The sequence below is a fragment of the Orbicella franksi genome, chromosome 10 (genome assembly GCF_964199315.1).
Source record: "Orbicella franksi chromosome 10, jaOrbFran1.1, whole genome shotgun sequence".
Taxonomy (NCBI): domain Eukaryota; kingdom Metazoa; phylum Cnidaria; class Anthozoa; order Scleractinia; family Merulinidae; genus Orbicella; species Orbicella franksi.
The window spans coordinates 18,830,993-18,855,407 of record NC_138154.1 but is presented as its reverse complement, the minus strand read 5'-3'; the positions used below and the strand labels follow the sequence as shown (position 1 = coordinate 18,855,407).

General features: G+C 38.2%; 1 protein-coding gene across 1 annotated transcript in view; it reads left to right on the top strand.

The window, feature by feature from the left end:
• Positions 1 to 944: 944 nt before the first annotated feature.
• Positions 945 to 24,415, top strand: part of LOC145501717 (uncharacterized) — a 28,854-nt gene continuing 5,383 nt past the window's right edge. Inside the window, exons 1-10 of the mRNA XM_081481126.1 lie at positions 945 to 1,281; positions 1,386 to 1,404; positions 2,847 to 3,052; positions 3,667 to 3,966; positions 9,418 to 9,509; positions 9,891 to 10,313; positions 11,300 to 11,354; positions 11,651 to 11,821; positions 12,728 to 13,008; positions 21,382 to 21,579. Coding sequence (XP_081337252.1) covers positions 951 to 1,281; positions 1,386 to 1,404; positions 2,847 to 3,052; positions 3,667 to 3,966; positions 9,418 to 9,509; positions 9,891 to 10,313; positions 11,300 to 11,354; positions 11,651 to 11,821; positions 12,728 to 13,008; positions 21,382 to 21,579 — 2,076 coding nt within the window. The 5' untranslated portion in view covers positions 945 to 950. The remainder of the gene's footprint in view (positions 1,282 to 1,385; positions 1,405 to 2,846; positions 3,053 to 3,666; positions 3,967 to 9,417; positions 9,510 to 9,890; positions 10,314 to 11,299; positions 11,355 to 11,650; positions 11,822 to 12,727; positions 13,009 to 21,381; positions 21,580 to 24,415) is intronic.

Genomic DNA, 24,415 nt, shown 5'->3' with positions numbered 1-24,415 from the left:
CAGATGCACGCTGAGAGCACTATTCCTCGTTTGGAAAATAACGTTTGCTTGAAAGTATTAGCTGAATGTGTGGGGAAATTAATGGGTCTTCGTCATAAAACAAATAGAGAAGCCTCGACTGAGCTGTGTCTGTTGTAAAGCACTTAGAAAGCGGTTTTGCACTCACGAACTAGAGAGAAAACAATCGACTACGTCTCGTGTTTTCCCCTACACTTCTTCCGTTCTCTACCGCTTCCTGCGGGCTTTACAACAGAACAGAATACAGTCAAGGCTTCTTTATTCGTTAACTGCTATGTTTAAGATTGTAATTAGCATACTTATACATATTTATAAATTTTCAAAACTTAAAATATTTATAAATTTTAAAATTTTCGGTAAGTGAGTTTCTCTCTCTGTTATTGTTTCGTCTATATGTTTGTTTGTTTTTGTCCGCCGACATAAATATTGTCCTCTTTTTAAAGGGGCCTTCAGATGGCGCCATTTGCATGCAAACAAATTCGCTAAAGAATTGTCTTTAATAAACGTATGTCTCGTCACTAAAACATAGGACACGTTATGTCAAGCAAGGATTGTTAAAGTGATAATCAACAAAACGCGTGCGGCAGGCAGGTGGATGCATTCTGTAAAATTCAAGTGAAACAGAGAGTCAATATGGACCTAGATTGAAGATATTTTTTTTTAAATGTTAAACAAAAGAATTCTCTCTTTAACCGACCAATAGCTCTCTTGTTGGCATATTAATAACAATGGTGACATCACTGAAATCGTTGCTATTAAATTGCGTTTTAGTGAGTTGCCAAAGTCAACACTGGACAAATATATAAAGAGCTAATTCGTAGCAAATCCATTTTTTCGTCCATTACTCACAATTACCGTGTCAGCTGTGTTCATTTCCAAAAAGAGAAAAACATCGCAGGATATCACACGTATTCTTTGCACGGTGCTTGATAATGTTCAAGGGCTTCGTTTATCTTGGTTTACTTCTACAATTTTCAAAACAACCAAATATACTGGCATTTCAACCGATCACGGAACCCAACCATGTTTTGGTCGACCATGTTTTTCAACAGTTATTCGGCAGAGACTGGTTCAACTGTATTCAGGCCTGTCATGATGAACCAAGATGCATCTCGTACAACTACGAGAGATCAGCGGGCGCCAATGGTCTGTGTGAACTGAATGACTGTGGACTTGAAAGCTTGTGCGACAGACACAGCTCCCTTATATACTCGCAGGGTTTTGTTTTTCAGCAGATAAGGGAAAGCAAGGTACCTTCGCTGTGTTAATCCGTTACAGCTGTATAGTTAAGTAAAATTGCTAGTAGTTATAATGTTTTCTTGATAAAAGTTTAAAATAACCTCTCCTTAAAAATTTTTATCTCGTAGATTCAAATTATATCTTAAGGTACTGTATGTTTTATCCAACTTATTATTCAACTCCAATTTCACGTTTTTCCCGTGTGACAAATTGGAGTTGTGAATATGAAATATTAAACGAGGAATTCTGTTATAAAACGGAGGACTCAATGAGATGCAACTGATACCTGACAACTGGTGAAAATTTTACAACTGTCAACTGGGAAATGACGACATGCGAGAAATGCCAATTTTTTACTCTTGAAGTCATATAACGTAGTGAAACTGATCTAATGTCCTGCAAACTGAACATTCTCAAAACCATGACTTGTTATAATTATGTTTTTACAGGATATTGTGGGTAAAAAACGAAACACACTTTATCGGTAACTGGAGTGAATACACCTGTGTTGATTGTACGTTGTTAAGGCTTTGATGGATGATTGACGAATGGGCATTTGGGTGGCCACGCTGGTTCATGAAAATATCATGAAGATTATGGCATACATATGTCGTGCTTATTGTTCGTAGAAATAAGGAGTATTTATTACCGAGTACTCTGAGAAAAATTATGCGGATGCCTGATAATTGAACATTTACAAGTATGAGGACTTTACCCTCACTCGTTCTTGTTGCATTCGAGCTTAACTTCCGTTTCATTTTACAATATTGGGAAATGAGAGCAATCATCAGGTAAACGTTTTCTAAATTCACTCTAATGCCTATTTATAATCCCATAACAGTCTAGTCCTGTTGATCCGCGTTCATAATTCAGTTTAGAGGGTCGTCACGTTACAGGGGAGTCTCTGGCACGGTTTACTAACGGAAAAAATTGGGGATCACGGATCACGGATATAAAAATTTCGTTTTCCCGAATCACGAAAATAAGCAAGCAAGATACTCTTTTTAAGGTGGCTCAAAACAGTTTCCAACACTTAAATTTTGATGGGTCGTTATAACCACTCTTTATCACTTGATGCTGCAATCATGGTATCAAAAAAACTGCCCAATCGTTGGTGAACACGTTGTTATCATTTTCGTGACACAATAGGTTACAATAGCAACAGTATGACCTTCTAAAAACACCTTTAATTACAGCTTTAGGGGCTTATGATTAAAACACGGCACGGTAAATTTTTTTATATTATCAGCTTTTGATAATATTTTATTTGATATAGGGGTTTAGATATCTAATTAAGCGGTACCGTAAAATCCCACGTTAAAGACCTCTGCTTATATAACTTTCATAAGGGGTTTTGGGGGGGCTTATAAACAGGGGGGCTTATATCCGGGGGGCATATAAGCGAAATAAAAAAAACGGAACGACGAGATAAAACCTATCTGAGAAACGAATTAAAGCTAACATACGATTACATTTAGAGCTATTAGATTTGTATTTATAAAACGCAAAAGGAACGCACTTATTCATTAGATGGGCCTTATAATCAGAGGACTTTAACGTGGAATTTTACGGTATACGAACAATTTTAGTATTTACCGATTTCAAATTTGCTGGAATTGCTTTGGAGGAAATATCCAAGAACCAGTTCAACGCAGTTGGTCATATTATGACACCTGGGGCGAGTGCTCTGCGACTTGTGGAGGAGGTATCAGGAAGAGGACTCGTATTTGTTCCGCAGCATCCTGTGAAGGAAACACGCAAGAGACTGGAGAATGCAATGTTCATTCTTGTGACGGTAGGATTCCCTTGAAAACTGAGTTTACCATAAACGTTTAGAACAAGGTGTTGTGATAGATAATTGAAAAAGTGTCTTAACGAAAACGGAAAAATTCAGGTTCGCTTTATTAAGAATTATATGCAAGTAGGTGCAAACGACAAAAAACCGACTTCTACAGATTTCGTCTGTGGTGTAAAACATCGGAGAGTCTTCTAACAATTTTAAATCGTAGCAAACAGCCGCTAATGTGGTGTAAACTCAAAGTAATACGAACAGAATCATCGCTTTATTTCCGTTTGCAATGACTAATTTTAAATGGCAGTCAGAAGGTTTCCTTTCAAATACCATCACTTTTTACTGATTCAAGCGTAATCTGCGATCAGGCGTTCTTTTCAGTTCGTCGAACGGGCTTCGTCAAAAAAAAAGAACGCTTGGTAGCCGATTAGTTCAAGCGGAACTTTCTTTTCAAAAGAGCCATTGTTAACTGGCGTTTAAGATTTGTTGCAATTTATGCGGCCCTACATGGTTTTGGTTGGTTAATACAAAGTTTTAAAGAATGATTATCAGTAATACGAAAAACAGTGTACCTTCCAATGGCGCGGCCGGTTAAATATTATGTTTACTTCCCACAGGACCCAGTGCCCCTCCTAACTCTCTTAGAGCAGTTAACAGAACTATGCACAGCATCGGTGTCAAGTGGGATGGAGTGCCACAGGACCATCGAAATGGCGGTATCACGAGTTATACCATCAGTTACCATTCCGACACGTCTTCAGAACCACACCAAAAAATGGTTTTACATGCTCCCACACGTTTTGCAAACCTCATTCATCTTTCAAAGAATACAAGCTACACCATTACAGTTCTGGCCTCTAACAACGAGGGACCTGGACCTGCCAGTGATCCTATTGTTGTAGCGACAAGTGATGGAAGTAAGTATTCCTCCTGTTTTGTAATTTGAAAAGTATATCCGAGAAGAAAAGTAGCACAGCTGAAATAATTGACGGGATTACAAGAAATACGCACCTTGAGAAAGGTGATTTTGTTTTCCGGGTGCAACAAGTCTTAATGATTGCGCTGAAACTGACTGGCCAATACACTTGTTAAAAACCGACCGTTTGAAAGACCAAGTTGAGAGGAATTATACAAGGCGTTCTAATACAACGTTTGGATCGTCAAAGAAAGCCTGACTTCCTTATATCCGTTACGTTTATCCGTATGCCTAGAATCGCGAGTTCCTTATGTAATTTTACAATAACTGTGCAATTCTCGCGCGCTGATTTGCTCATTTTTATCATCAATAAGAGTATATTTCAGAATAAAAACTAGCGATAAAAAACGACGTTTCGATCTCTCTGAGATCATTTTCAAGTTGTAGAAAACGCGAATGAAATATGCATAGATAAGTACAAATTACGGCGTGAGAATGTCCAACGATAAAATATGTAAATACAAGCGCTAAAATGTAAGAATTAAAATAACAATAACTTAGAGTGATGGATGAGGAAGAGAGTCTGCATACGAGCCAAGTGGCCCACCAGGCCGGAGCTTATCCCGGTTTCTGTGGCATGAGCGACTGGGAGTATTTCTCCTTCCCCCTGGATGGGATGCTAGTCCATCGCAGGGTTACCCCCAGCATTAAATTCGCCGGTACCCATTTATACACCTGGGTGGAGAGAGGCACTGTGAGAGTAAAGTGTCTTGCCCAAGAACACAACACAATGTCCCCGGCCAGGGCTCGAACCCGGACCGCTCGATCCGGAAACCAACGCACTAACCATGAAGTCACCGCGCCTTCCAGTAGAATGATGGATTAAGGTACGGTAAATCGATTCGCCCGAAACCGGGGATTTTAGCGTGGCAGCTTCCATAAGGAGTCTTTAACCAGTTACAACTTACACGCTGAACTTTTGTATTTTTGTATCTTTTCTAGGTGCCTTCCAGTGTCCCTTGGGAAATGGTGATTTCTGGCTCGACCCGAACAGTTGTTTTCGTTACTATCGGTGTAACAATGGCCAATCTGTTTTTCATGGAAACTGCCCCGCAGGCACAGAATTTAAACATTCAGTGCACGGCGGTCGTTGTGATTATCTTACAAAACCCTACTGCCATTTATAGTAATAACAATAATAATAATAATAATAACAATAATAATGTTAGTAATAATAATATTAGTAATAATAATAGTAATAATAATTATATTTAACGAGGGAACCCAACTCGCCACGGCGGTTTTCAGTGGGGCCCTAAAAAAAATATAATTAATTAATTACTTAATTTAAAAACAGCCTAATCATTAAAATAGCTAACTAAATGTACAGAAAATGTACAAGTTTAAAATTCATTAAAATTAGTTAAAATCCAAAAAGTTTACAGTTTTGCTTTAAACATAGATTTTAAAAAAATTATAGTCTTTCGTCTCTTTTCTCCTTTGACGCACGGCCGTTATGAAACCTGAGAATTTCTCCCCCTATGAGAGTTAATGGTTAACGACGTTACTCGAAACTTGAGACGTAATCGGAGCGTCATAATGAATGAGTTGCCAGCAATCGGATACCCGTGTTTGCGCAAAGAATTCTGGGATCGTCAGGGGGCAAACATTGCAAGTCGCTAGAAGAAAATGTATGGCGAAAAGTTGTTTCGACGCCCAAAAACATGGTTTTGGGGAGAGATCAACGCTTTTTCGCCGTTGTTTTATTGCGAATGGATTTTGGCAATTTTTGATACGTAGAAAATGTAATTTTTTGTTTGAACAACCGTGAAATAAGTGATAAAATTCACCGATAAACTCCATTTTGCTTGAGTGAGGTTGATTCTGAAATACATTGAAGAGGATATTGAAAATTTCAATACACGCCTGATCTCGAGAGGCTACCCAGAACAAATGGTGGAAAAGACCCTCCGAGAAGTTAAATACAAAGACAGAAAAGAAGCTCTAAAACAGGAATCGACAATTGCAGAAGGAGCTATTACCTTTTGCGTCGCGGCAGGTATATTTTGCAGGTGGCAGGTTGCAGGTTGCAGGTTGAAATTTAATTATAACTGGAAAACCGCTGCACTAAAAATAATTAAGAACCTATATACTCGTAAGGGGTTCTTACATAAAGTAGTTCGCCTCTTTCAGATAGTGAAAACACGATCGATCCGCGCTCCATCCGATTCACAATAAGTACTTATCGATCGACACGCTTAGACCAGTGGGAACTCTTCAAAGCCATCTGGATGGCCGCTCCACAGATGTTTCCATCGATTCCAGATTTGGCTCGGGTCTTCTCTCAACAACAGAAGATTGCCATCACAAATGAAGCAAATAAAGCAATAAATAAAGAAATGAAATAATATAAGATTTTAACCGACGGAATATACGAGAACAAGCCCAGTGTGCTTTCATTTTGGTACTCACAGGAAAGAAACCAAATTCAGCAGATATTTCAGTTGATATTTCAGATGTTTTTTTAAAAACAATAATTCATTGCATAAAATCATAGGAATATACCTTCCTCCCATCGCTTCGATCAGCCGGTTTGGCACTTAAGTGGAAGCCTCCTTACTGAGCGATTGTAAACAGCGTCATCTAACAGTCGCCATAAGTCTGCTACCGGTAGGTTTCTTTTAAGTGCCAGCGGTTTTCCAGTCATAATTTTAAAATTTTTAACCTGCAACCTGCAACCTGCAGCCTGCAAAATATACCTGCCGTTTGTGTGGGGCAATTTCACTCAACCGTCAATACCAAACTTTGGAAAGCATAATTACGCACAAATGGCACTTTTAAAGACAAATGCTCAGCGATATATTCAAGGAGCCACCCTTGATCTGTTATAGAAAAGGAAAATCACTGAAATACGTGCTTGTAAAAGCAAAACAAAGTCTTCGAGCAACACAGTAGCCACACAGCATGAGTCGCGCGGACTCATTTGTCATTAAATCAACCCCAGACAGTACAATGATCTCCACCGGGCTTATTTCCAGTATTATTTGTATGACTGAGCTTTCAAGTACGCCAAAAGTAGCCTGTACACAACTTAAAAGGCTTTACTGGGTTATTTCCTCTCGATTTATACCTAATTGATTTTGTGATATTTTCAGACCATTACGCGATGTAAATTTCACAATAAACCTCACGCAAGCAACGGAGTTTATCGGTAGATTTTGTCGCATATTTCACGGTTATTCAAACAAAAACTTACATACTCCACATATCAACATTACCCAAATCCATTCGCGATAAAAACGACGGTTAAAAAGCGTTGATCTCTCTCAAAAATCGTTTTCTTGTACCTCGAAACAACTTTTCGCCACACATTTCCTTCTAGCGACTAGCAATGTTTGCCCCCTGACGATCTCAGAGTTCTTCGCGCAATCACGGGTATCCGATTATTGGCAACTCATTCATTACAAAGCGGCAGACGAGATAATATGCGGAAATGGAAACCGCCTTCGCTTCATTCAAATCCCTTCTAAACGACTCAAAAGTAAACAACAGTTCATTTATCTTTACTGCTCATAAAGCGCTCAGGTCCCCTGTGGTGAATATATGAAAGTAGAGTGTATTACGAACTCACAAAGTGACCAGCTCCCAGTTGGCTTGATAGCTCGATTGGTAGAGCACTGCACCCGTATCACTGCAGGGGTCATGGGTTGGAATCCCGTTCAGGCCTGAATTTTTTTCAGGCTTTGATTTCACAACTGCTTAAAGGAGAAGGTCACTCCAAAAAGCTTACTTTTTTGTCTTTCTTCGCCTATAGCAAGTAAACATTCAGCTTTTCCACTCACCGAAGTTTCAGCCTCTGAAGTGTCCGCTATATATCCTGAAAAAATTTGTCCCGAAAGAAGCAACTTCGGAGGCCACCATTTTAAAACTCTCTAGGCGGCCAGGCTGCGTTTATGTGACGTCATTCCGTCCGACTCGAAATTGGCGGGAAGGAGAAAAACCTGCATCTGATTTGGCATCCTTCACAAGGTCAGCAAAATCTATTTTTTCCGAATGGTTATCTATATCACTATCTTGCTATCATTTCAGAGTTTGGAGCATTTCTTGCTCAAAATAATATAGCTCAAAAGCAGCCATAACCCAGAGTGGTAGTTTAAAGGCTTGCCGGAAGCCATTTGGATAAAATCTCTCGGAGGTAGACCTTCCTTGCTGACGTCGTCTTCACATCACTGTTTACTGAACATTACTTACATTTGTCATATTAGTTTCGCAGTAGTTAAGACCTTTATTATCGTCTGTATATAATATTACACTTGAACGTACTTGAACGTACTGCAACTTTGCAGCAAAAAAGCAATTCAGAAATTTCAAAATTAGCCGGTGAACTTTCATAAAATAAGATTTCCAGTTCACTGTTTTGGTTATATCTCCGGTTTGCATAACGGCAGGTACCTCCTCCTCCTCCTCTTCCCGATGCTTTCCAGGCTCCTTCTCAACCATGCAGCAACTTCTCAACAGCCGACCCCAACGACCGGTAAGTGCCGCGATTTATTTGATGATGCAAATCTTTTTTTTCTACAATTTAGGACTATGTGGGAAAAAGTTAAAATTAACAAAGGTTAAGACGTATTTTTAAGCGATAATAACGCATCAATCCCTAACCAAATTACTAATGCCATGAGCAGTTTTCAACTTCTTTAGCAGTACTTTTAGGCTCCTTTGCATCAATTTTCCTATCAACTCCCCAGTTAGTCAAATATACTCTGAATATTAGATAGCGGTATAATTTTCTTCAAACAGGGGTCGGTCTTTCAGTTGTTAGCTGTTCGTGGTCAGTGATGCGTTGCTGTTAAGGTGTTTTGCTCCTGGTTTTAGTATGCGTTCATCTAACTTGATTTGTCCATTAAAAGACAATTTTCTGTTCAGGGCCACGCACTTGGTGGAGTAGTTGATTTTGTCAGTTTCGACCCTGACGACCCCCCCCCCCCCCTCCCCCCTCGTCCCCATCTTTTTTTTTTTTTTTTTTTTTTTTTTAGTTTCCTTTTATCTTGGGGATTCCAGAAGAGCGATAAGCGATAAGTGATAAGAGATATCTAATCTGTGTTGTTCTTCTGGAAAAAATGGACAAAATGGACAAAATGGAGAACAAGCTCCCGGTCCAAGCTACTTCAAAGTACACCTGTAATGTCTTGAAATCAGACTTCTTCTATAGTTGCCTCTGTTGTTGTTCACTTGCTAAAAATTAATGTTCGTGCCCGAGAATTCATATTTGAGCCCGGTGTTGTGAGCTCCAAATTGAGAATATAAGCGAAAGATATCTCCTTAAAGAAACCGTCAATACGTGTCGGAAGCACGATATCAATGAAGATGGAATTATAGGAATCATTTTGCTAAGCTTTCTTATGTATGGTGAAATGGTTGCTTCATAACATTTGTCTCTACTTTCATGTAGCCCTAAGATTCGTATTACCTTCTGATAAGGGGAAGATTGTACACAAGCGTACGTTAAAAATTTCTAACTTTCAAGCAAACTCTACTGTTTCGGTAAGTGATTTTCTCTCTGTTATTTTATCGTCTATATTTTTCTTTGCTTTTGTCCATCGACGTTAATATACTACCTGCCTTTTAGCAGTACTGAACTACGCCAGTTCATGTCTTAATTTAAAAAGAGACCTTCAAGCAGCGTCCGTTTGCTTGCGAATAAATTCACTAAATAATTTTCTTTGATAATTGTATTTTTCCTCACTAAAAAGTAGGACTAGTTGTGTCAAGCAAGGATTGTTAAAGTGATTATCACCAAAGCAGGAGGCAGGTGGATGCATTCTCCAAAATAAAAGTCAAACAGAGTCAGCGCCGACCTATTAACTTGTCTTATTAGGTTGCTTAAGTCAACACTGGACTAATATATAAAGAGCAAATTCGTAGCAAATCCATCTTCTCATCCATCACTCAGAATTGTCGGTCGTATCAGTTGTGTTTATTTCCAAAAAAAGAAAAACATTGTGCGATATTGCAAGTATTCCTTGCACGTGCTTGATAATGTTTAAGAAATTCACTTATCTTGGTTTACTTCTACAGTTTTTAAAACAACCAAATATACTGGCATTTCAACCGATCTCAGAAAACAATCATGTCTTGGTCGGCCATGTTTTTCAACAGTTATTTGCCAGTGACTGGTTCAACTGTATTCAGGCCTGTCATGATGAACCAAGATGCATTTCCTACAACTACAACAGATCAGCAAGCGCCAACGGTCTGTGTGAATTGAATGACTGTGAAGTTTGCGACAGACACAGCTCTCTTATTTACGCGAAGGGTTTTGTTTTTCAGCAGATGAGAGAAAGCAAGGTACGTTTGCAGTTCTAATCCGTTACAGCTGTTTTCGTTAAGAACAAATGTTACCAGTTACAATATTTATCTAAAGTAAATCTTGTTCGACACTGGACTTATCTGAGGTTGAAGTGCTCTTAAAACGCGACATTTTGGACAGTTTTATTGCTCTTCTTCAGACACAGTAGTTCTAGTCCAACAAGACGGACTTTTTGAAACACTGTTACTCTATAATTTGGTCCACTTACTATTCAACTTTTACGTATTTGTCGGTATAAGGTGTCAAAAATACTGGAGTTTGTAAATGGCAGGAGATTATTAAACGAGGGCTGATTCTGTGATAAAACGGGAGGTTTAATGAAGTTCAACTGATACCTGACAACTAGCCAAAATTTTCTTAGCTGAGAAACGTGGTCAAGCGCGAAATGCAGATTTATCCTGTGCACTTCATATCACTCCGTGGAATCTTACCCTGCAATCTGAATATTTTCAAAATCATGACTTGTTAAAATTATGTTTTAGCAGGATATTCTGAGATAAAATGAAACATATTTTATCGATAACTGGAGTGAAAACACCTGTATTGGTTGTTCGTTGTTAAGGCTTTGATAGATAAGTGACGAATGGGCATTTAGGTGGCCACGTCGAGCCTTTGTTTTTCTCTGCCGGAACTTGCTGTTTAGTGGAATAAAAAAAAACTCATTTGGTGATCTCTCTTATTTTGCATTTTTCCCAGCTCCCAGGAGGCTTGCATTGGAAAATATATGAACATTGTGATATACATATGTAAAAATAAGGAGTGTTTATTACTGAGTACTCTGAGAAAAATTATGCTGATACCTGAGAATTTAACATTTTCATGTGGACCTTACCCTTGTGGCAGATTCTAGCTTAATTCTGTTATATTGTATAATACTGGCTGAACAGTTGTTCATTTTAAAACGATTGCTGAGAAGCAGTTGTAGTATTAAGAACTTTTTATCATTCCGCTCAACTTAATGTAGGACAAGACCATCTGTACTTGGGCTGAAAACAAATCCAAGACGCAGCAATTATCAGGTAAAACTTTTATCAATTCATTCTGATGTCTATTTATACTCCCATAAAAATCTAGCAATTGAAAAATATCGATTTATTTGAGAACTTTGCAGGGAATCGATTTCTTCTTCAAGGTCATTTTGAATTCTTCACCACTTTTTCTTGATCATCGGCGCCTTGTGTAAATTTTAAATTGTACTAATCTAAATGCTTTCATACAGGATTTGACTGTAAAGAGTCACGTCTGTTGAATCTGGCGGAAATTAAGACTTCACTTATTCAAATTTAAATAATTTAAATTTGCTGGAATTACTTAGCAGGGAATACCCAAGGACCAGTTCAAGGCAGTTGGTCACATTACGGGGCCTGGGACGAGTGCTCTGTGACTTGTGGAGGAGGTATCAGGAAAAGGACTCGTACTTGTTCCACAGCATCCTGTGAAGGAAACACGCAAGAGACTGGAGAATGCAATGTTCATTCTTGTGACGGTAAGGTTTCCGTGAAAACTGAGTTTACCATAAGCTTTAGAACAAGGTGATGTGACAGATAAATGAATGTGATAGATAAATGTCGATGAAAAAGGGAAAATTCAGAAGTAAAGGTCAGTGGATCTTAACTTAATCTTATGTAACGTTTTGCTTAACTCAGAAATATATACAATTAGATGCAAACTATATTACCAAATTGTTGTCTGTAATTCAAAAACTCCTGGGCCGGGCTGTTCAGAGCCCGATGAAGCTAACCCAGGAGAAGCGAGAATTTTGATCTGAGTTTTGTAACTTTGTGGTGACGTTTTCTGTATATTGTTTGGCCTTCTGTTTTGAGTGTGAATAATCTCAAAATACACAAAACAAAAGCAGTGAAAAACATTTGTATACAAAGAAAAATTTATTATTCGGTTAACTTTTAATCCTGGGTTAGCGTTAAGCGGCTTCCGAACAATCCTGCCCTGTTTACAACAAGTTAATCTGACATGAACCGGCGATCCAATCGAAAACCAGCACTTAGTAAGCAGTCAACTTCAAAAAAAAAACTCACGCGACCTCGATGAGCTCAAAACTTGAGCCTGCGATATAGTCACGTGACACTGGTCAGTAGATACCTTGTTTGGACAGGTGTCAATTGGCCAGAACATGAATCTCTAATATAAAAGAAGGACGCTATAAACCGAGGTTGCATGTCTCTGTCAACCTGTTAGCTGGAGTACGGCCAGCGCTATCTTGGGCAACTCCGCCGTCGTCATCGTGCGCAAGCGCCCACGAGCAATAACGCTAGCCATGATAACCATGGAAAAATCAATTCATAGGTTTCCTTTTCTTTCCTATATAAGTATGGGGCTCCGCTTGGTGGCCTGCGGGCCGCCGGAGCTTCGTTGTGATGTTAATTTCCGACAGGACCCAGTGCCCCTCCTAAGTTTGTTAGAGCAGTTACCAGAACTATGTACAGCATCGGCGTCAAGTGGGATGAGGTGCCACAAAGTTTCCGAAATGGCGATATCATGGGTTATATCATTAGGTACCATTCAGGCACTTCTTCAGGACAACAACAGAAAGATGTATCAAGTCCTTCAACACGTTTTGCAGACCTGACACATCTCACAAAGAACACAAACTACACCATCACTGTGCTGGCCTCCAATGGCAAAGGAAATGGACCTGCCAGTGATCCTATTGTTGTAGCGACGAGTGATGGAAGTAAGTATGCATTCTGTTTTATAATTATATGTCCGGAAAGACATATTTATATATTCATTTATAAGAAATGACCACCTAGAGAAAGATAGTCTTGTTGTCCAGATAAAATGTATCTTCGTGGTGATGCTGTAACACTGATTAATCTACTTCAGTACATGTAAAACCAACCAAGTGGAGCTACGCAAAGCACCCTGAAATAATGATACTCGAGCGTCAAGGAGAGGGTGACTCTCATTCATTCATTCATTCATTCATTCCGTTTATTTTGCCTTTTTACATAATGTACAGTATTTATAAATATTTTAATGTGAGGCGAGGTGACCTCTAGAAACCATCAGGCTTTTAGTTGAGGCCACCTCGTACGTAACAATACGGTTACATAAATAGTGCAACAGTGTGCGGCTTTACCAGTTCAGTAATTATTTTACTAAAAACTCTTGCAGTTTTTTCTTAAAATTGGGAAAACTTGACAATGAAGTGATTGTAACAGGAAGGGAATTCCAGATCTTTGGACCTTGGTAAAGAATTGTGAATTCTTTTAGATTAGTCCGGCAATGATGCACGCGACAATTATTGGCTGTTCTGGTGCTATAGCCATGAATTTGACTGTCTTGTAAAAAACAAGGTGAAAATCAATGGAGGCAACAGGTTATTATGATAATAGCACATAAATTTAGCTATTTGAAACGTGTTGATTTGATAAATGTCTAAAATTCCTAACTTGGAGAATAAAGGAGCAGAATGTGCTCTATAATCTGAATTGGTAATAGCTCGCACAGCGCGTTATTTGCATGTTCAGAACTTTGCAATTTTGAGTTTCTGTATTTATTGTAATCTTGGTTAAGTTTTAGTGGAGGTTCCAAGTTTTCGAAGCCTGGTTTTCTGTGTAACAGCTACGATATACCTTAGTAATTTTCCAGCCAGTTACAACTTAAAAGCTGACCATTTGTGTCTTTGTATCTTTTGTAGGTGTCTTCCAGTGTCCCCTGGAAAGTGGTGATTTCTGGTTTAAAGACCCAAACAGTTGTTTTCGTTTCTATCGGTGTTACAATGATGGCAAAGCTGTTCAACATGAAAACTGCTCCGCAGGAACAGAATTTAAACCTTCAGTGAACGGCAGTTATAATAATTGCGATCATCCTAGCGAACCTTACTGCCATGTATAAGTAACCACACCATTAATGTCAAGCTAGGCTCTGTAAATTAAATGTATAGAGATAATATTAGGAGCGATGTTCTCCCTTAAAGATGATCGTTATAACTGAGCGCTATCAAACACTGGAGAGGTCTCTTAAAGTAGTGGTCAAAAGCTCTTTTCTTTTTTCAATACCAACATAATCAGGAGGCGAGAAGAAAGAAAATCATCAACTAAGTGATATTGTCTTGATGAACTACCGAATTCTCACAAGTGACATTAAAATAACTGATTGCAGTCAGTAAGAGGAAATAACAGTTTGAACTTAAGACTGAAATTAAAGGGTTAACACCACCGAAAGTTTTCATTTGCCGTAGGCGGATAGCCTGCTTTGCAGGCATAAACGGGGAAGAGGAAGGGAGGCAAAAAAGCGAGGAAGAAGGGGAAGGAACGCCTGCTACAAGAACCAGGCTTTTCGCATTACGTCCACCACTTTCGATGTAGTCCGATTTCATCAACTGTCAGTTATTGTCAAGTGGTTTGCCAATCGGAAACTAGCTCGCGCTTGTCGTCACTGACTTCCTGTCGGGGTCTAATCAACTGAGATTATTTCCCGATGAGAAAATCTCATCATAACAACATAACAACCATTTGCGGTTATTTTAGCTTGGAAATGTTCTCTACTCTCTTAAGAAGAGTTCGAAAATAGGGAGTAAAAAGAAGGAAGACGGTTGGAAGAATTTCTGCAGGTTCTGTGTTATCGAGTTTGGTACAAAAGCGGAGAGAATCTTCGATTCCGAAATGTTAGTTACAAAGTCCAGATGCTGTGTTAATTGGTCGACTGTTGTTCTTCCATTGGATTCCCTTTAATTCAATGCAGAAGTTGTCTAAACGTATTTGTAGAAGTTGTTGCCGCAAAATCAGAAACGCTGCAGAATTATCCTGTGTTATTAGGACGGCTGTAACTTCAGGCATGCCATAACTGCTTCGGCTACGAACTGTGAGGCGGCGGAAGATAGCCAGTAGTTTAAATGCGCACCGGCGAATAACACTAGGAAATTGGAGCAATCGGCGGAAGGATAGCACAGTGATTCCATCTCCTGCAGCTGCTCTCTCAAAGTTACTTTCCAAAGGCGAAATAACGAGAATCAACGCATTCCTGTTCAGTTCATAGTTCTTGGCACGAACAAACGTCATTTGACCAGGCATATTGGATTTCACTATTTTCTTAAAACGTCAAGAAATAAAGGAAATTAATACGAAATCAAGCCAGAATGCTTATGGAAAGTAAACATTCACGAATTTCTGCAATTTGATCAAGAAAACTTAAAAAAAAAAGATAGAGAATTATGTCAAAAAAGTTGATTTTCGGCCAGATCTACATGAAATTTGCGGTTGCTTTGGCAACGTAAAAAGTGATGGACACACATTGACATACCAAAATTTGGTGAATTCCTTCCCAACTTAATCGACCCTAAAGGAAGACAAAATATACTGAATCATCTAAAACTCGCCGAGATATTTTCACAGCGGCTTACACGGTGGCAATATTTGCAAAATATTCCAATAAACAAGAACCGTTGCGTTTTTATAAATCGAGTCTCAACTACACGATCCTGCTTGAAAGAAAATTCGCGGTACTCGAAAACCTTTATCAACGTATTTAATTCAGTTACAAATGATCCTGTTTAACGAATCAAGTTTACAAATCTTCGCTGTTTAGATAGTTCTCCACTTAGATCCTTGGATTTTGTGATATTAATTTAACGTTTGGCAATAAGAACTGAAAGACATTTTGTCGGATAGGGGATCTTCTAGTGTACTGTCAGGCATCCACTAATTTGCATTTCAAATTATTTTCTTAAGCGGGCTCCAGTTAGCATAAGCTTCATGATAAGAATCAAGCTACAGAGGTAAGTTTTGCTCATGTGGGTTAAATTCAACAGCTGCTGAGCGAAATGAACTGAGTTCTTAATTTAGTTAGTCATAATAATGAATCGAGTTTACAAATCTTAGGTTGCTATAGTGTTTAGATAGTTCTCCACTTAGATCCTCAGATTTTGTGATATTAATGTAAGAGAGACATTTTAAAAGACATTTTGTCGGATAAGAAGTCTTCTAGTATACTGTCAGATATCCATAATTTGCATTTCAAATTATTTTCTTAAGCGGGCTTTAGTTAACATAAGCTTCATACTAAGAATCATGCTACAAAGAAAAGATTTACTCATCTAGGTTAAATTCAAGAGCTGCTGAGTAAACTGAACTGAATTCTTAAAAGTATCTTACATATCTGTATACATGTATCCTACTCAGTTATCCATAATCATCACTGTAAACAGAGTAGGTTGTTTGCAACGAATAATAATATCTTTTAATGAACGCAGCCCTCCCGAAATGAAATTAGAAACTTATCACCTAAGGTGATAAGCTTCTCAGTGGTAAAATGCATGGAAGGCCTTGAATCAGAGGTTCATTTGATGACAGATCCTTTGAGAGATTCGTTTGAGTAATGTGCTGTTGCCATAATTTTACACCCCATTTCGTGTTGATAGATTTATAGGTAAATTGAATTAATTTGGTGGACAATTTGTGACTCACTGATACTATAAACGATGGATCCTCAGTCATACATGGTATCTGCTTCCATTCTAAATCTACTTCCATAATAAATATATTCTCATTTCTTTTTTTTTTTTTTTTTTTTGGTTTTTAAAATAAACGAAAGTAAAGAACATGGAAAACGTAAAGGAAAAATTGAATTGCAGAAAATAGTATTTTTGACCATTACACAAAGACAATTAAAAGCAATTACTTTGAGCTTTTAAGGAGTCAACTGTTAATTACCAGCTACAGCCAGCTGCATTGCCATGCTGCGATAATCTCCATTTTACATGCACATCATGAGCAAGTCCTCTATTTTTCTTAATCTCTTCTTCGTATATATACAGAGACCTGCTTTACGGTTGTGATTTTCTTTGTTTTAACTTGAAGAATCATTAATTAATGAGTTTGAGAAGTTTCCATGAAAGAATAAAACATTTGTTATTTTCTCGAAGTCATCCTCATGCTCAGTATTCAGGTTCAGATTTATTTGTGGCTCTGTTGTCATCTGGTCTACTGGATTGAACTCAAAATCGAGTGCTCAGCAGTTTAAGCGTCGCGATATCCTGGTGCAACGTTCTTGGGTTACGAGAGGCAGCATGGCCGACAGGCTAAGGCGCCGGACATGATATGTTCAAGTTCCGTGCTGACTATTACGCTGGAGTTGTTGCTCGGTTGACCCTAGTTAAACATCTCGGTCATGCTTGTGAATACAATAGCCAGCTGATCTGCCTTCCGCCAGTTGGGATTTTTAAGCCTATCATGTTTCGTTGATATTGTTTCTTTCAGTTTAAGTGGCATGCCTGTAAACTAGCTACAAACATGGACAAAAGTCTTGGGACAAATTTTCACTTTTTGGCGCTTTTGCGCACACGCTAGACGCGAATACAACTTCACCTGCCTAACCTCGCCCCCCAACCAACATATAATGTTGAAAACCACTACCTGCAATTTCTTCTGATTTGCAGCATTGTATTGGGTGGGGAGAAGGAACAGTAACGCGTTTTTAAAAGGAAAGCAGCGCTTTTTTCAAGCTTCAGAAGTAAAACACATACAATTCGTTAAATTACATAAGTGTCCCAAGGACTTTTGTCCACGATTGTAGGTGTAGCTAAGCGCATTGACCACTATAAACAACAACATCTGGACATTTTGATTTGAACAGTCCGAAACTTTACTTCTATGTGCCTTCAAACAAAACATTACAAATATCAGAAAGAGGTTAAAAGCAGAGGGAATAAATCACAATCAATTTAAATTAATAAGATTTGAGATATAGAAGATGTAGAAGGTATTTTATTTCAGGACCCAGTGCTCCTCCACTATTTGTTCGAGCAGTTAACAAAACCATGGACAGTATCGGCGTCACGTGGAATGACGTTCCAACACGTGATCAAAATGGTGTTATCGTGAATTACAACGTTAGTTACCATCCTCTGACACCTCAATTTATCGTAGAAGAGCAATCTATCATTGCTTTATCACGGTTTGCCAACCTCACAAATCTTACGAGGAATACAAATTACAGCATCACAGTGATGGCTTCTAATCAAGTTAGAAATGGACCACCTAGTTCTCGCATTTTTGTGACCACAAGCTACCACAGTAAGATTTTCTTTGTATATTTATAACAAGAAAACTGACTGTCTTTGAAGCATAGTGAATCTGCGCTTTAAACGTTTTGATATTGTTCTGGTAAAGGTCCATTTTACTTCAATTTTAAGCAAAATAATTTTTGCGTCACTTCGTCCCTGAACGCCTCCAAGAGGTTACTGTCCCTCATAAAGTTGTTTGTAATACTTCTTTCTTAAGACCCTAAGCAAATTCTTTTAACTAATTTAAACAAAATAGACTCAAGCCTTTTTTTAAAGTTTACCTCTATCTAACGCTTAGTATTGTATATAGGCAGTGGAAATTTTACCGTGTTTAAATAAAATTATCTATTTGACTCTAGACGATTTGATTGATTTCCCTTCTATTCCATTTTAAGAGCAAAAGATGTCCTGGTGGATTTTTGGAGGTATCAAAAGTTGTTGTGTTATTGTATGTTATTGTATGCCTTATATTTATGGTGTGGCAAATAATGATGATGATGATGAGGAGGAGGAGGAGGAGGAGGAGGAGGATTACGATGACAGCTTTCTAGTATCTAAAGATCTCTTTGGGTACGTATTGTCAAAAGTACAAGTAAAAGATTCAAACAGTTGTTTTCGCTACTACCAGTGCGACAGTGGTGATGATTTTCGTCTTGTAGCCTGTCCTCCCGGAAAGGAATTCAAAAAATTACCGACTGGAGGTTCATGTGACTATCCTAGCGATCCCTATTGCCACGTCTAGATCTAAGATACGGCAAGGAAGTCTTCTTTATCAACCAAACGATAAGCAACGTTTTTCTCTTATAATAATATATATGGAAAAATTACTCGATTCTGATTGGCTGTGAGCAGTGTAGTTTAATTGTAACGCCAGTGCAAAAAGTGTAACGCCAGTACAAATTACATGTTGTAATTCTGGATTATGATTGGCTGATAGAAAATAGGAGATTTTCTAAGCCAATGATATAACGTAAACTGATGACAAAAATTTTGTGCGGAAACTTTGAAAAACGTTTCTCGAATGAGAAAAAGTAGCTTCAAGAAAAGATCTTCCGGCACTTCCTCCACGCGAATTTTTTCATGTTTATGTTTTTAATATATAAGTAATCATACGGTTTTTCTCGTTTAATTTGGAATAAATTTGCTCTTGTAAGTTTTTAAAAAAGCTCACTCGAGCAAATTAATTCCAAATTGAACTCGAAACCGTATGATTACCTATACAAATACTATGTTAGCTCTAGAAGGGGTTTTCTGAAGGTGAACCGTCCCATAACCTGAGGTTTTAATCGTTCTATATGATTTTGCTACGTTTCTAGATCTACGAATGATGTATTATTTAGATAATTACATTAATAGAGCGAGGAAAATTGCACTGCCATCTTAGCCCAAATTTATGGCACAAATTTATTTCGCCAGGCCTTATGAGACATTGATGAGCGGGCGATTGAAGTAAGTGTTCAAGAGTATATAAAAGTATCGGTTGTTAGGTTGTTTTACGTTAAGCTAAAGTCATAAAACAAAGGAACTCGTATCAGTCCAGCCCGACTTTCCTTTGTTTTGGAAGTCCCACTGCGTAACTTGCGTCCCAGCGTAATTAATTCAGTACCATGTGACCGGATTCTGCAAAAGGGCCAATTGTGTTGCACTGCTGCTCATTTATTCCCACAGTATGGATATCATTCACAAATTGCTTCGCAGTCACATGTAAATTAAAAGGTTTGTCACCTAATATAAAGCTAGACATCAACTCTTAGAGCGGTTTTCAGTTGAGTGTCGTAAAACCAAAACCAAACCAATTATTTACCAATTAGACTACTCAGCCAATCTCAAACCGTAGTAAAGCCAAAACCAAAACCAAAGTAATTGTCTAATTACTTTCGACACTCAATTGAAAACCGCTCTATGCATTTTAAATTAATTTCTCGAGTGGCCTTATACTGTGAATCGGCCCTTATACTGTGTATCAGCCCCTTGTAATAAGAATGGATTTCGGCTCTCCACCGACACCATTTTCTCTGCCGCGCCTTCACCAATAAGTAATCATGCATGCCAAATTATCTATTTTAAGATTGTATAAATTTGAATTTAGTTACCTGATCAAGTGCACTCGGCTTTTCGCTAGCATTATACATTAAGAAGGCTGTTTGAACTGAATAAATAAGTGTCGTGAACCCTACAAGTATTCAAACCAGGGGGAGCTATTACTGTCCCCCGCCAACTTCTACAGATTGTAATTTTGAAAGTATTAAGACAATGAACTCCAAATATTCAGTCTCTTCTTATTGTGCCTCAAGTGAAATGCATGATGAAGTCTCAGTTTAAGGGCAAATTTATTGTACATCCTTTGACATTGGAATTACAAGTTATTTGCGCAACTCTAGGCACTTGCTGATTAATTTCAGGCTAATTCAGTGGACTATCTTTGGCTCGCTGACACCCATAACCTGTTTAACCTGAGCTCAAAGCACATATGTCACACTGTGATAAATAACGTTGAATAATTTGGTTTTGAAAGCCCCTAGCAGCTGTCATATAAAGCAAAAGAGAGGTGCCAATTAATATTCAAATATAGCTGCTAATATTAAAATAAATAATTTCAATGTAACTGTTTTGCCAGAAGCTTGAAGTATACTTCTATCCGTCTCATAAAATCTTTTTCTCAAAATAAAACGAAAAAATTCGAAATAAAGTAAGAAACATGACACATTTTAAGGAAAAAGTAAAATGACGGAATCGAAGCGGGCGTTCTTCAAAAAGTCGGGTAAACAATGGCAGTACTGATTAATTGCCACGAGCACCAAAGGAATCGGTTGTTAATTACCATCTGAAGGCAGCTGCTTGTCATCTGAAAAAGGCAAAAGCTTACTGCGATAATAGAGTCCTTTTGCATAGGGTTGACGATGTTTGAGAACCTCATTTATCTCACCGGACTTCTTTTAATTTCAATGCGACAAAAAATTGTGGCATTTCAACCGGTCACAGAAAACAACCATGTTTTGGTCGGCCATGTTTTTCAACAGTTATACGCCACAGACTGGTTCAACTGTATTCAGGCCTGTCATGATGAACCAAGATGCATTTCGTACAACTACGAGAGATCAGCAGGCGCCAATGGTCTGTGTGAATTGAATGACCGTGGAGTTGAAGACTTATGCGACAGAAATAAGTCCCTTATCTACTCACTGGGATTTGTATTTCAGCAGATAAGACAAAGCAAAGTGAGTACTGCGTCAGTAAAGTTGGCTTGCAGCTGATTTTTAGCTTGTGCAATTTTATGTTCTGGTGTTTGTTTAGTTTCCTCAAATGTTTTATATCCTCATATGCATTCGGCCTATTTTATAAAAATGAGTAGTATCGTATGCGCCATTCTAAAAACCCAATTTATATCTATGTTGAAAAGCACATAACTTAAAACAAGCGATAAAATCGTTAGAATAAAAAGTGTTTTTCTTTTATGATCGGCTTATTCCTTTTGATAACTCCGCATGGATTTCGGCTATTTAAATAGCCACTGTATCGGACGTAGTTTTAAATTAGCCATTTTTCCGGGGTGTTTTGGCTAGTGATGTTAATATTTCTTAGATAAGAAATAGAAAACATCGTCCTTACTCCAGCTCTTGAGAATAACACAGTAGACATGTATGTCTCCACGAAAAATGATTTGCATAAATTGACATTCAATGTAAACACATCCCCTTTTAAAAATTGAATGTTACGTGTGTTTTGCAATTACCGTAATAGACCAACGACATAATTCAAAATAAAATTATTTTAACATAAATAATTTCAAAATAAAGTTATTCCAGACGGTAGTTAACGTTACCAAAGGTAACTATGTTTTTAGCAATTTTCAGGGTCTTAAGAGCAGCTTCGCCTAAATATCAACTAGACTTGGAAATAGCGAAAAAATCAAATTTCTTCAAACTCGCCCAGAATGAAGCCCTACGGGCACTAGTTACAAAAACAATGTTTTAAGTTCGATAAATCAAAAATTATTTTTTTCCGCAATTTTTTCGTTTCGATGCCCCAAATCGGCCAAAATCGATCGAAAATGAGCGGCATATTCAGAGGCTCGTAAACTCAAAAGTAAAAAGCTTCATAACAAACTGATTAAATGTCGTATTTGTACTTCCTTTCTTGTCTATTTAGAGCTAAATAGATCGCGATTTAATTAGAACTAAAATATTTGACGAATTTTTTAAGTTAACGACCCAAGACAGTTTTACAAGAGGTCTACATTTAGCCTATTTTCAAATGCTAAAAAGGCGTTCTGGTACACGGCTTTTCTCAAAACGACTAGTTTGGTCTGAAAGAGCATTGTTTCTTCTTCAAATTAGTGAAATAAAATTTTTGGGTAAATAAAATCCCGAGCGCTGAGATAGCGAACTAAATACAGCACTTCTTCCTGAAAACGTGACCTTTGACCCAAGCGTTACGAAACCGATTACTGCAAGAAAACCCGGAAGAAAAGCAAACGCTTCGTTATTTTGAAACAGTTTCTAATGATATCTCTCCAAAACTATGATTGCAAGAAACTATTTCCAGATATGAAATCTTACAGGGTCAAAAAAGGAGCTAAAGGGCGCATTTCGACACAATAACTTTGTTTGCTGTGAATTGACTTGAAGTCAATTCCAGTGAAATTTGCAAACTTGAAGTATGTTAGCCGATACTTACCTGAATATTTATATTTATAGAAGAGTAGTCTTCTTGGATTAACCTTTAAAAGAAGCTGGTTCCAGATTTGGAAACCTCTAAAAGAAGAAATGGTTAATGTTCCGTGACCTGCTAGTCTCCTCCGCAGCCGTTTTTTGGGATGTCACGCAACGCTCCCCCCAAAGAAACGGCTGCTCACATCCGAACCACATTCTTTTCCTTTTGTGTTTGTGGTTTGTTTGCGCTCCGTTGAACAGACCAATCACATAATAGCAAAGTGTGAATGAGGTAAGCTTTCGCGCGGAAAGGTCTGCGGTGCGAACACGCGAGGAATTTCTGGCTTTTGTTTCACGCCGCACGTCGCCAAAAATAGGCGGTGTTCGCAGGTTACGATCATGACGGACGAAAAAAAATTGTAAATGAAAGTCCTAAGTACAAGTGCTTCATGTGCTCATCGCTATGTTCAGCTATAAATGAGACAATATATATTTTCTCGAAATGTCAAATTGTAAGCGTCAATCAAGGGCCAAACGCTTCCTACAGATTGTAATCAGGCCGGAAAGAGCGGCATTCAGAACTCGATGTCAACAAATCGAGCGAAGCTACTTGATTTCCTGGTTCCTTTATTAAGTTAAAATAGATATCTTCCTTCTCGACAGTAATTTTTTGAGTTGAAAGCTTCTAATAATTAACTTGAACTTTGAAGAGTCTTCAGCTACATAGAAAGCTCGTTCAAGCGTCGCCGGTAGTTTTTGGCGTCCCTAAACAAAAGCTGGAAATCTGTATGTTTATTTGTGACATCTCCCACGACGGGATACAAAGATAAAAAACATTCCCTGATTGGACAAGTTTCAAAGGGCGAATTTGGCGCGAAAACGTTCTTGAAAATGGAACGGAAGCGGTGATTGGCTAATTTCGTGAAAGGAATGTTGTTCGGATGTGAGCAGCCGTTTCTTTGGGGGGAGCGTTGCGTGACATCCCAAAAAACGGCTGCGGAGGAGACTAGTGACCTGCCCGCTGCTATAAATTCCATGCACATGCCGAACGCATGTTTGTCGTAAAACCAACTGAACTCCACTGACAGTTTCCATGGGCAACCCCAAAATAAACAATCCCCAAAAATGTAAAGTGAAATTAGCTGTCTTCATGAACAGTTAGAAGCCAGAGTCAAGTTTCATTACCTCTTAAAAGTGCTCGATTTTGCCAAGTTCGAATACTGCGTTGTATCGGTCACGCCAAAACACTGCAGACCGTGCAGACTGAGTAAGTTTCCCATACAAAGTCTTGTACGCGTTTGTCTATTGAATCAAAAGTCAAATACTGCGCTTGTGCAGCCTGTGGATAAATGACAAACTTTCAGATATATTGAACACTATTTTGTAACTAGGGCCAAAAAAA